We start from the raw sequence: 11,990 nt of genomic DNA on the forward strand, positions 1-11,990 counted from the left end.
CCTTTTACCACGCCCTCTCCTCTGGGGTCTCTCTATTTCCCATAATTGTTTAGCCTGTTTTTTCCTGACTTTTGTCCCTTTCAAAAGAACCCTGGATTCTAGGTTTAATCAGAATTTGGGAGAAGAGTTAGTTGTCTGTACCCCCTGGGGACAACACTGGTCTTGGCATACAATGGGGAGAGAAACTCTGGGGGCAGTTCTGGGCTCTCCTTTCCTGCCCCCATCTCTGCTATCAGACACCTCTTTCCATGTCCCCAACCTCAGTGGAGGAGGAGAGAGTTCCGTCTCTGGGGGTGGGCCTCGGCTGCCCCACCCCTCCCCCAGCTTAGAGGACATAAAAGCCTAGTTTCAGCTCAGAGGTGCTGCCAGTGCTAGGCGAAATTCAGAAGTGAGGCCTTGTGGGGGTTGAGTGACTGAAGCTAGCAAAGAAGGGGCACTGTGGACCCCTCCCTCAAGGAGGCCTGGGCTCCGACAATAGGCAGGGCCCACAGAGGTGGGACTGGGGTAAGAAAGTGCAAGTGAGGGGCCAGGAGGGGAGGGGCGTGGGGCTCTCTTCTCCCAAGTGCGCTGAGAGCTTCAGACACTCACCGGGCCTGGGGTCTTGTTGCAGAGATGAGGCTGCTCCTGGCCTTAGCAGGGGCCCTGGCCATTCTGGCCATGCCCTGGCCGTCTGAGGGCGCCACTCCAGGTAACAGTTGAGGAGGAAGGGAAAGGTGGTATGTTGGGGTGGTTCTCAGTTCCAGGGATGCCTTCCTCAGTGCAGGCCACCCTGGCTCTGGGGTCTCACGGGAAGGTGACGTTGTGACTCCTATTCTGGGCAGCTGTCCTGGGGGAGGTGGAGACCTCAGTGGTTCTGACCTGCATGGAAGAGGCCAAGCGGCTAGTGGACAAGGCCTACAAGGAGCGGCGGGAAAGGTAGGGTGCCAGGCACTGCCCAGCTCTGGGCAAGGCTGCCCAGGCCTCTGGGAAAAGGAGCAGGCGTGGAAGTGGGGTGGGGCCCTCTCTCTGTCAGTCTTTGTGTGTGAGAACATCTTTGAAACCACCACTCCCATGTCTTTGCCTCTGTCTGGACACCCAGGTCCATACCCTGTTTATAAAGAGAAACCTTCTTCCTGTCTGTGAGTCTGTCTACACTGTGTCATGTGTCCCTCTTCTGGGTTGGGGCTCTGCCGAGTGTCTCTGCCCTCTCTCTCTGGCCCTCACTCCTCCCTTCTCCAAGCAGCATCAAGCAGCGGCTTCGCAGTGGCTCGGCCAGCCCCATGGAACTCCTATCCTACTTCAAGCAGCCTGTGGCAGCCACCAGGACAGCTGTGAGGGCTGCTGACTACTTGCATGTGGCCCTAGAATTGCTGGAGGGGAAGCTGCGGCCCCTGTTGTCAGGGCCCTTCAATGTCACTGGTACTGTTACCCCTACAATTCTAACCCCTGCTCCACTAGTGACCCTACCACTTCCCAGTGATCCCCCCAACTTCACCTCCCAGGGAGTCTCGTGGATGTCGAGTCTCCCCTCCTTTTCAGCCCAGGCTAGGCAGTGAGTGGGGACTCAGCTCCCACAGCCCTCTTTCCCCTGCCCGCAGACGTCCTGACGCCCACCCAGCTGAATCTGATGTCCAAGTCGAGCGGCTGCGCCTATCAGGACGTGGGGGTGACGTGCCCTAAGAATGACAAGTACCGCACCATTACGGGGCTTTGCAACAACAGGTGTGCGCGACGCGGCGCGGCCCCTCGGCTCAGGGCTGACGGCTCACGGGGGCGTCCCCGTACCTGGCCCGCCCGTGGCAACACCTTGTGTGAGTGTCCTGCCCTCGCCCCGCAGACGCAGCCCCACGCTGGGGGCCTCCAACCGCGCCTTTGCGCGCTGGCTGCCAGCTGAGTACGAGGACGGCTTCTCGCTGCCCTACGGCTGGACGCCCGGGGTCAACCGCAGCGGCTTCCGGGTGCCCCTGGTGAGCGCTGGCCAGCCGGGGATTGGGGGGGTAGGGGGTGGGGGCGAGGCCAGGCCCAGCAGCGCGGAGGCAGCCAGCCCCTGACGCCCTGTGTTCCGCAGGCTCGCGCAGTCTCCAACGCCATCGTGCGCTTCCCGACGGAGCAGCTGACCCCGGACCAACAGCGTTCGCTCCTGTTCATGCAGTGGGGCCAGCTGATTGATCACGACCTCGACTTCACCCCTGAGCCGGGCGCCCGGGTCGCCTATGTCAGTGGTCTTAACTGCGAGACAAGCTGCCTGCAGCAGCCACCCTGCTTTCCGCTCAAGGTGCTCGCTTCTTCCTGTCCAGCCACTGCCTGCCGGGTGGAGAGAGTGGGCATCATTCCTGGAAGTGGCCACCTCCCTCTGTGTCCAGGTTTCCGTCCTTAGCTCCCTAGTAAGGTTGGCCCCGCCCCCACTCCCACCCCCGCACCCGCTAAGGACCTTCCTGCTGTCCCTTAAAACTCTGTACATGGGTATCTAATGCTCAGTCCTCTTTCCTCCTCACAAAGGGGCACCTTCCCCGCCGCCCACGTTACACAGAGCCTGTGCTGTGGGGCTGGCACCGAGCTGAGGGGGACTGGGTGGTCTAAGTAGGGACAGTAGGAGAGAAGGAAGGAGAATCCGAGGGAAAGATGGGCCAGAGTGAGAGGCAGGAAAGGGACAGGGAGGAGAGAGTGAAGATCAGGAAAGGGAAAAGAGGAGGAGCCGACTGAGTGTAGAGATCACTTCTTAGAGGAAGTGGGGGGAGGGAGGAGCAGACCCAGAGGAGAGAAGGGGTGAGAGATAGGAGGGTTAGGGGGAAGGTCAGCGGATTGGTGGGTTTACTTCCTTGAGCCCCACATTCCCCCGTCCAGCATTCTAGTCATCACCCCTGAAGCTCACAGGCCCTCTGCACGGGGACCTCAGTGATCCCTCGTGGGTCTGAGAGGCCTCCCTGTAGTCTAAGGGAGCCAGAAGTCCTGAGTCACCCCTGTTTTGGTGTCTGGGTCTCCTCCTTTGGTCTTGGACTGCAGGCCACTTCCAAGGTGGCATCCAGGCCTTCAGAAGGGTGCACACAGGGAGACCCACTCCTGCCCATGCCCCTGCCTTGGTGAGATAGCTCAGTCTCCCTCCATGTGGTGTCGCAGATCCCACCCAATGACCCCCGCATCAAGAACCAGCAGGACTGCATCCCATTCTTCCGCTCCTGCCCTGCCTGCACAAAGAACAACTTCACCATCCGCAACCAGATCAATGCCCTCACCTCCTTCTTGGACGCCAGCATGGTGTATGGCAGCGAGGACCCCTTGGCCAGGAAGCTGCGCAACCAGACCAACCAGCTGGGGCTCATGGCCATCAACACCCGCTTCAGTGACAACGGCCGGGCCCTGCTGCCCTTTGACAACTTGCACGATGACCCCTGCCTCCTCACCAACCGCTCCGCCCGCATCCCCTGCTTCCTGGCAGGTCAGACTGGGCAGGGACCTGGGATGGCACAGGGGTGCTCGTTGCTGGACTCACAGCAGGCCTATTTGTAAGCAGCTTGTGGGTTTGCATTTAGGGAGACTCTGCCCTCACCAACTTCATGATATTAATCCAGCTGCCTGGGTGACAAGTTGGATGGAGCCAGACAGGAAAAAGGAGAAACAAAAACCAAAACCTCAAAGCTAAGAGGGAGACTCAGGGGTGGTTGAGGAGCCTCTCTCCATCCGTTTCTCTGTCTCTCTCTCTTTCCCTCTGGACTCTGGAAGAGAGGAGAGTTGATGCCCTGAAGGGACAGGGAACTAAAGGGACAGAGAGCAATGTGGGGCCCTCACCCTCTTGCACCACATCATTAATTAGGTAGCCACTGGCCACATGTGGCTATTTGCATTTAAATTTAAGTTAATATAAATTAACATATGTTAAAAATTCCATTTGTCCACTGCACTAGCCACATTTCCCGTGCTCAATAGCCTCATAGGGTAGCAGCGCCCGCGGGCAGCACAGCCGTGGAACGTTCTCATCGGCGAGGCAGTGCTGCTCCCGGGTATCACCGCCTGCCCATCTCACGCCCTGTAGTAAGTGAGGGTGGGATGTGAAATTCAAACAGCTGGCAGCCCTGGGGATGCCACTGGGGCAGTGATGGTGCCCCTGCCCCGAAACTTTCCAGTTTTTTTCATTGGGTCTCTTAATTGTCTTGGGCTTTATTGATTTTTAAATTTTTGTTTTTTTTTAAAATTATGGGTGGCATTGAATATTATTTTATATTAGTTTCAGGTGTACAGCACAGTGGTTAGACAATTGTATAATTTACCCCAATTATTTATTTATTTTTATTTATTTATTTTTAATTAATTCATTCATTTTTTTATAACAATAAAAAATAACAATTCCCCCCTCTTGGACTTAAGACCCTTTCTAATCTTATAAAGGACAATGGTCGAAGGTCTTGGGCTCCTCTAGCTGCTTCAAGCTGGACATGGTTGTCATCCCACTTACCCTTGGGTCCAGAAATCCCTAATAAGAGTCGGGGTGTGGCGGGGAGGGTGGCCTTCCCACATGGGGAAGGATCTTGCAGAATCCAGGTCAGGTGGCTGTCCCCGGACAATGGCGTGCTTGGTTTAACAGGCTGGCATCCTTGTTGTATTCTGGGGGCAACAGATTCTGCAACAGGATTAAAAGGCATCATTCAATTCATAACCACTAGAGGACAAAAGGCAGGGATTAATTTTTCAATGTCCCACATTAGGGAAAAAAGGGCTTCTTTGGAGGAAGGTGTGCAAGACACGTCATACCTGTCCAAAACCCTTTTGCCCACTATACTTAGTTTGGGCTGAGGGGAATATTTTAGGTTTCCCCCTTCTCAGACCTCTGGACCCTTTCTGTCCAAGCCATTAGGATAAAAAAGAGAAACCAGTTTTAAAGTGAAGCCCCCATACTCCAATGGTTTTTAATGTAAACCAGTAGTGAGCCCGAGGCCCTTCTCTTTGACCTCCCAAACTCTCCTCCTGGTGGCTTTTAGTGGCTGAGCCCTGAGGAGAAGATTCAAGCTCAGGGCCAGTGTGGGCTTTCCTAGGCTAGTGAGGGAAGAGCTGAACTCCTCTGCCAGTCATGGCTGCCTCCAGTCTGGTGTTGGCAAACTGCCTTTCCCAGGCCTGGATCGTCACGACCTCTGGCAGCTATGGGATGGAAAAGCTGTTCTCATGAAATTTTCTTTCCACCAGCCTGAAGAGCTGGTGAGGACTAAACCCAGTATCCTGCTGAAATGGACCTTGGGCCCTTCCAGAGAAGGGTCTGGGGAGGACTAGAAGGATCAAGGGTCTAACTCAGTGTTTTTTGGAGAGTCTCAGGCATGGACTTTAAAAATCCTGTGCCCTAGCCCCCTTCCCTGAGAAGGCCGCACCATTAGCATGTAGTAAGGGTAGGTATGGCAACTCTGCTCAGGTGGTAGTGGCTTTCTAGAGTCCTGTGTTGAGGAGGATTCTGAGATTGAATCCAGTTTTAGCAGGAGAGAGTGCTGTCACAGTTGGCTGTGTCTGACGTGGGCAGGAAACAGAGAAGAGCCAACACGCATGTTATTTTTTGGCCTTCCATGAATCAAGAGAATAAGTCAACCAGGCAGTGTTCACAGTTCTCCTACTTTGTACCAAGCACTGTGTTAAACCTCATAGGTCTATGTATATGTGTTGGGTGAGAGGGGCAGACACAAAAAGGCAAAAGACAGCAAGTCTTGTTCTCAAGGAGCTCCCACTCTCCTGTACGAGAAGGTGGCAAATCATATGTCAGATCTGATGCCTACTGAATGAACATCTCTGACCAGCAGTGCCCTTAAACCAAGGAGGTAGCTATTATTGTGGACCAGGGCATCAAGGCAGGGGAGATGTAATCTGAACATGTGTGGAAAGATGGATGGAGAGGTGGGCTGGGTAGGAGGCATTTCAGGGGAGGGAGTTTCAGTGGAGCAAGTCCTTTCTGAGGTGGAGGTCTTAGGAATGATGGTAGTCTTTGCTTCCCTAAGGGGATACCCGCTCCAGTGAGATGCCCGAGCTCACTTCCATGCACACACTCTTTCTGAGGGAGCACAACCGGCTGGCCACACAGCTCAAGCGCCTGAACCCTCGCTGGAATGGAGAGAGGCTCTACCAGGAAGCCCGGAAGATCGTGGGAGCCATGATCCAGGTAGGCAGTCCTGAGCATCGGTGATGCCAGGGTTCGAGCAAAGCTGGGATTCAAACATGCCTCTGCCACCTCTTGGCTGTTTGACGTTGGGTAACTTAACCCTTGTGAGCCTCATTGAGTTTCTTCATTCATGTTACTGTAAAGATTAAAGGACATATATGAAAGCACCTGGCAGTTACTAACGCCTGACAAGGGTTGCTTGCCTTCCATCCTCTCTTTCCCAGGCTTGCTCCCCTCTCTACTCTTCTGTCCACTGGGAATGGAGCGGGGAAGGTTAAATTGCTGGGTTCTAAAGAGCCTGGTGCACAGCCCTGACCAGTGTGGCTCAGTTGGTTGGGCATTGTCCTGCAAAGCAAAAGGTCACCAGTTTGATTCCCGATTCCTGGTCAAGGCTGTGGCTTTGGTCCCCAGTCGGGCCTATAGGAGAGGCACTTGATCAATGTTTCTATTTCACATTGATGTTTCCTCCCTCTCTTTCTCCCTCCTTTGCCCTCTCTATAAAAAGAAAAAAATTAAATCTTTAAAAAATAAGTACCCAACCTGGCTGCTATGGCTCAGTGGATTGAGTGTCAGCCTGCGAGACAAGTGTCGCTGGTTCGATTCCCAGTCAGGGCACATGACTAGGTTGCATGTCAGGTCCCAAGTTGGGGGCGCGAGTGAGAGGCAACCACACAGTGATGTTTCTCTCCCTCTCTTTCTCCTTTCCCCTCTCTCTAAAAAATAAAAAAACAAACAAAAAATAAATTATTTTTTAAAATATAATAAGTGCCTGTTGCATAGTAGCTGTTCAATAAATGCCTCTCTTTTCCCCCATCTCATTATCCCTCTTGGCTCCTCACCCTGTTCTTTTCTGCTTCTACCAAAGCTCGCCCCATCTCCTCAACCTCATTCATCCCAGGGCAGTCAGTGTTCCTGGTTTTCCCTCCCAGCCTTTGATGCTCCAGCACCCCCATCCTCTCCTCAAGACATAAACCCCAACACACACACACACACAGGCACACCTTTTTAAAACTCTAGTTGGGGAGAAAGTTGCAGGTGCTGAGGGTGAGTTTTTGAGTTGCACTAAGAAGTTAAATGAAATTCATTTAAGCCTCAGAGGAAATTCCAGAGTCCAGAATCTAGAGAGATCTGTTCTAAATGTCCTCTTCGCTGGGGGAAGTCATCTAGGGTAGCCCTTTGCCTTCTCGCCTCCCCTCCTTCCACAGTCATATATTGAACCTACTGTGAGCCAGGTACTTGCTGGGCCCTGAGTAATTTAAGGAGAAATGAGACATATGCTTTGCCCTCAAGGAGCTTATAAGTTAGTAGGAGAAATAAGACATTGATAACTCAAAGTCAAGGGAGCTATCAATGACCAACGAAGACCTTTGTTATTTAATCCCCTAAAGCAGAGGGCAGCATAATTACCCTTAATTTACATTTGAGAAACTGGGACTCAGAGAGGTTAATAACTGGCCCAAAGTCACACAGCAGACAAGAACTCTGTTTATGCCCCTCAGTGCCACTCTGTTAGACTTAGATCTAGTGTTGTAGGAGTTAGTTCCCTGGCCATAGAGGGATAGGAAGGATTCCCCAAGCCATGAGCAGGTGAAAACTCTGAAGGGAGGGCTAAGAGAGGCCACGCTGAGTGACTTTTTCTTTAGATCATCACTTACCGGGACTATCTGCCCCTGGTGCTGGGGCCAGAAGCCATGAGGAAGTACCTGCCCACATACCGCTCCTACAATGACTCGGTGGACCCTCGTATCGCCAACGTCTTCACCAATGCCTTCCGCTACGGCCACACCCTCATCCAACCCTTCATGTTCCGCCTGGATAATCGGTACAGGCCCAAGCAGCCCAACCCCCGTGTTCCACTCAGCAAGGTCTTTTTTGCCTCGTGGAGGGTTGTGCTGGAAGGTGAGTGGGACCTAGGCCAGGAGAGAGTGGTCTGGCAGCTGAGGGTAGGGTAGGGGTGGGCTTGGCCACAGGGAGCTAAGGCAGGAGAAATCCTCTTTCCTTCCATTTTTGGGGAGCTGATATGACTTGCCAGCCTCAGTTCACCTGACTCTGCTTCTACATCTAACAATAAAGAATGGGGCAGAGATGGTTCATAAGGTACTGGCTCCTTCCTGTGTATTTTGACTCTAGTGACCCAGGAGGCCAGGGGGTGTTGGGGCACCCCAACCTTGTAAGTCTGGACAGCATAATCCCTTGAGACTTTGATGCCCCTGTGATGACCTTCCCACTGGGGCCACCTTGGCACCAGGAGCTGCATATGCCCAACTTTCTTCTGCAGTCCCCTTGACCCTGCCTTGGACTTATCCCTGACTCCTCTGAGCTCTGATGCTGAGCCAGATCATCCCTCCAACCTCACTCCTCTTGCCCCCAGGTGGCATTGACCCCATCCTCCGGGGCCTCATGGCCACCCCTGCCAAGCTGAACCGCCAGAACCAAATCGTGGTGGATGAGATCCGGGAGCGGTTGTTTGAGCAGGTCATGAGGATTGGGCTGGACCTGCCCGCTCTAAACATGCAACGCAGCCGGGACCATGGTCTCCCAGGTGAGGGGCTGCAAGATTCCCCTCCCCCAGCCCTTCTCCAATGTCCCCAGCTGCCCAAAAGTTCCCCCAGGCCCAGCGCCTTTGTTTAGGAATCAGTCTGAGGTCAGGCACCTACCTCTCCCTGGGCTCACCTTGTCCATCATCAGCAGTTCCTGGCCTCCTCTGCCTTGCTGTAACCCTTAAACATGGAGCATCGTAATAACAATAAGGCCCTCAATCCCCATAGACTGAAAATCAGTCTTCATCATTATTGCATTTTGCTTCATTTTACATGAACTCTTGGGGAAAAGAGTATTAATTATCACTTGCATTTTCCTGATGGGAAAAAGGAGGCTTGCTTAGGTTCTCTCGCCAAGTCAGTGACAGAGCTGGAATTTGAACCCAAATCGGCCTCAGAGCCTGCACCTGTGCCATGGGACCGCCAGTGTGGCTAAGGCTTCTAGACATCCTTCTCCCCTCACAGGTCGGAGATCTCCAGAGGGGAACAATGAGATGCCCTTAGTTTTAGACCCGACAGGAATTATGGCAATTTAGGATTTGCCCTTGGGGTGGGAGAGCAAGGGAAAGACAGAGAGGGTCCTGGAGTAACTCAGATGTGCCCTTGGCCTGAGCCAAGGTTTCAGGGTCCCCTAGGGATTATAGCCTGGGAGAAGCCCTTCTGCATCCTGATCTGTCTATGGCCTTGGTGTATTGGGAAAGAGGGTTTTCTAAGGTGCACCCACAGCTACCTCTCCCCTCCCCCATGCAGGGTACAATGCCTGGAGGCGCTTCTGTGGGCTGCCGCAGCCCCAAACAGTGGGCGAGCTGGGCACAGTGATGAAGAACCTGGGCCTGGCAAGGAAGCTGATGGAGCAGTACGGAACACCCAACAACATTGACATCTGGATTGGCGGCGTGGCCGAGCCCCTGAATCCCAACGGCCGCGTGGGCCCGCTCCTTGCCTGCCTCATTGGGACCCAGTTCAGGCACCTCCGTGATGGCGATCGGTGAGGAGACTGGCAGAGGGGTCCAGGCATGCTGTGTGGCTTTGGGCCTGTCCCGAATCTCTTGGGGCCCCAACTTTTTGAGGAGAAATGAAGGGCTGGAAGGAATCCGTGACTTCCCAGTATGTCCCAGGGAGCCTCAAGGCCATCCCTAATGTGCTCTGAACCTGTGGGCAGTACAGCAAGGAGAGACCTGGACCCCTGTTTGGGAGGGAGGGAGGGAGAACAGAGAAAATGCCACTCTTCTTCGTGTTTCTGGATGCAGCCATGGTGCTGTCAGTCCCTATTGAACAGCCCCATCTTGGCTTCTCCTAGTGTCATTTCATCATGGTTGTGACACCTGTCATACCTGGTTCTCACCTAGCCTGCACTGTGTCTTTGGGAAGATTAGAAAAAGTGTCCTTCTCTGAGTAGACAAATTATAAACACACCCAAGATTTTCTCCACCCCCATGGGTGCAGCTCGGGCCAGGGCACAGGCTTCATGAATGAGTGTGGGCCCAGCCCCCGCCCAGCATTAGTGGTGCCCCGAGGCCACTGGGGTGAAGCCATCCGGGTAGCTGGGCTTTGCTCTGTGCTGTGAGTGAGGCTTCACTGGCTTGAAAACCCCTGGCTGCCTGAGGGCCTGGAGCACCCCCGTCCTGGGGAGCCATGTCTGCTGGGGTCCTCTTGCATCCAGAGAGTGGCTAAAGCCAGGTGATGCCCTCCCAATGCAGGAGAGGCTCAGGCACAGTGTTTTCGGGTGTGCCCATGCAGGTTTTGGTGGCAGAACAAGGGCGTATTCAGCACGCAGCAGAAGGCGGCCCTGGCCAAGATCTCCTTGCCTCGCATCATCTGCGACAACACGGGCATCACCACCGTGTCCAAGAACAACATCTTCATGTCTAACACATTCCCTCGGGACTTTGTCAACTGCAGTACACTACCCGCGCTGGACCTGTCTTCCTGGAGGGAAAGGGACTAAAGGCTGGGTAAGGGGGTGCAGCGGTGAGGGGAGGGCTGGGCACACCTGGGCTGGCCATTGCAACCACAGATTTCCCTTCCCTAGGCGAGCCCATCCCCGTTCTGGGTGCGCATGTGCAATGTATATAAATTGCATTATATGTGTGTGTGTTATCTGTGAGCATGGGTAGTGTTCTGTGTGCTGTGTATGTGTCATTTATGTGAGTGTGTGTTTGCTGTGTCTGTGAGTATTAAGTATATAGAAGACAGCAGAGCAGATTGGGGAGGCGCACAGGCTCAGGAGCCGGACTGCTTGGGTTCAAATCCCTGCTCAGCTTCTTACCAGCTGTGTGACCTTGAACACGTTTCTCAGCCTCACGAAGCCTGACTTTACTTCTCTGTAAACGAGAAGATAACAGCTGCCATCGCAGCTGGCATGGCTCCTTGCGGGGCTCATTTGCCTCCCCTAGTTCTCTGATTCCCGAGCACTTACTGTCTGCCAGGCGCTGTGCTAGCCAAGGGAAACACGGAGAGTCAGATATTGTTTCTTCCCGCGTGGCGCTTACACCTTCACAATGTCCCGGTTAGCAGAGGTGAACCGGCAGCCCCCGGAGGAATGGTCATTCGCAGTTGGGCTGTGTGTGGTGGTTGAGTTATGGGCCCAGGCAAGCCGGGCTGAGTCCATGGCTCCCTTCTTTCTTCCTTACCCTGTTCTCTTGCTTGTTCACAGGAGCTGCCTGGAGAGGAACTGGGGCACATTGTCTCTTTCGTACCATTTGTTTGTGCCTGACAACTGTGATAATAAAGTAGCACTGATGGGGGGATCTTCACTCTGTGTCTGCAGTGGGGCTGGGGTCTCAACATAAGGACAGCTCTGGGCTCTGAACTTGAACCAGTGTGGTCTGTGCCTCAGAGCCCTGTATTTTCTGAACTGGTGCGGGGGTCAAGGGGGGCGGCTATCCAGGACTTTTCCTTCGGTTGATCCATTCATGGGAGGCAGTCAGTTCTTAGAATCTTAAGGGCTGGGCCAAACTGAGCAGACTCTCCTTCATCTTCCTCCCACACTATATGGGGAATGGAAACTGTGGCCACCAAGTCCTTATGTTCATTCATTGCTCTAGTAAATATTTGCTACATGCTTACTCTGTCATGCCTGTGTTAGGTGCTGGGAAATAGAGGGGGCAAAATGCTATCCTGCAAGAGGTCAAGAGCAGAGGTGTGATGGCAAGGGACCTCTGGATCCTGCGTCTCTGCAGGCTGGCACAGTGGTTCTGGGACCATCACACGGAGAAGTCCTTCTCAGTCATGTTCTCAGTCACGGCTTTCTGTGACCAGCGCTGAGACAAGGGAAGAAGGGTATTGCCTGGAGAATGACTTCTATATCTGAAAGGTGGATTCCCTCCTCCTTCTTCCCA

The 11,990-nt window shown here is 53.7% G+C and overlaps 1 protein-coding gene across 1 annotated transcript; it reads left to right on the forward strand.

The window, feature by feature from the left end:
* Positions 1-537: 537 nt before the first annotated feature.
* MPO (myeloperoxidase) lies at positions 538-11,405 on the forward strand. The gene is made up of 13 exons (XM_090290823.1): positions 538-688; positions 822-915; positions 1,223-1,398; positions 1,578-1,701; positions 1,817-1,946; positions 2,048-2,254; positions 3,097-3,415; positions 5,949-6,109; positions 7,753-8,008; positions 8,481-8,651; positions 9,400-9,637; positions 10,390-10,604; positions 11,306-11,405. Exons 1-12 carry the CDS (start codon positions 613-615, stop codon positions 10,595-10,597), a joined length of 2,160 nt encoding a protein of 719 aa, XP_090146949.1. The 5' UTR covers positions 538-612; the 3' UTR covers positions 10,598-10,604; positions 11,306-11,405.
* The last annotated feature ends 585 nt before the right edge of the window (positions 11,406-11,990 follow it).

Source organism: Furipterus horrens, unplaced genomic scaffold (genome assembly GCF_987537825.1).
Source record: "Furipterus horrens unplaced genomic scaffold, mFurHor1.1.pri manual_scaffold_11, whole genome shotgun sequence".
In the NCBI taxonomy this organism is placed as follows: Eukaryota; Metazoa; Chordata; class Mammalia; order Chiroptera; family Furipteridae; genus Furipterus; species Furipterus horrens.

What these genes read in the sequence shown, in the direction of transcription:
- MPO (XM_090290823.1), top strand. Translation starts at nt 613, where the DNA reads ATGAGGCTGCTCCTGGCCTTAGCAGGGGCCCTGGCCATTCTGGCCATG. An exon ending in TCGTGGGAGCCATGATCCAG is followed by an intron (nt 6,110 to 7,752) that starts GTAGGCAGTCCT and finishes CTTTTTCTTTAG; the next exon opens with ATCATCACTTACCGGGACTA. An exon ending in CACCTCCGTGATGGCGATCG is followed by an intron (nt 9,638 to 10,389) that starts GTGAGGAGACTG and finishes GTGCCCATGCAG; the next exon opens with GTTTTGGTGGCAGAACAAGG.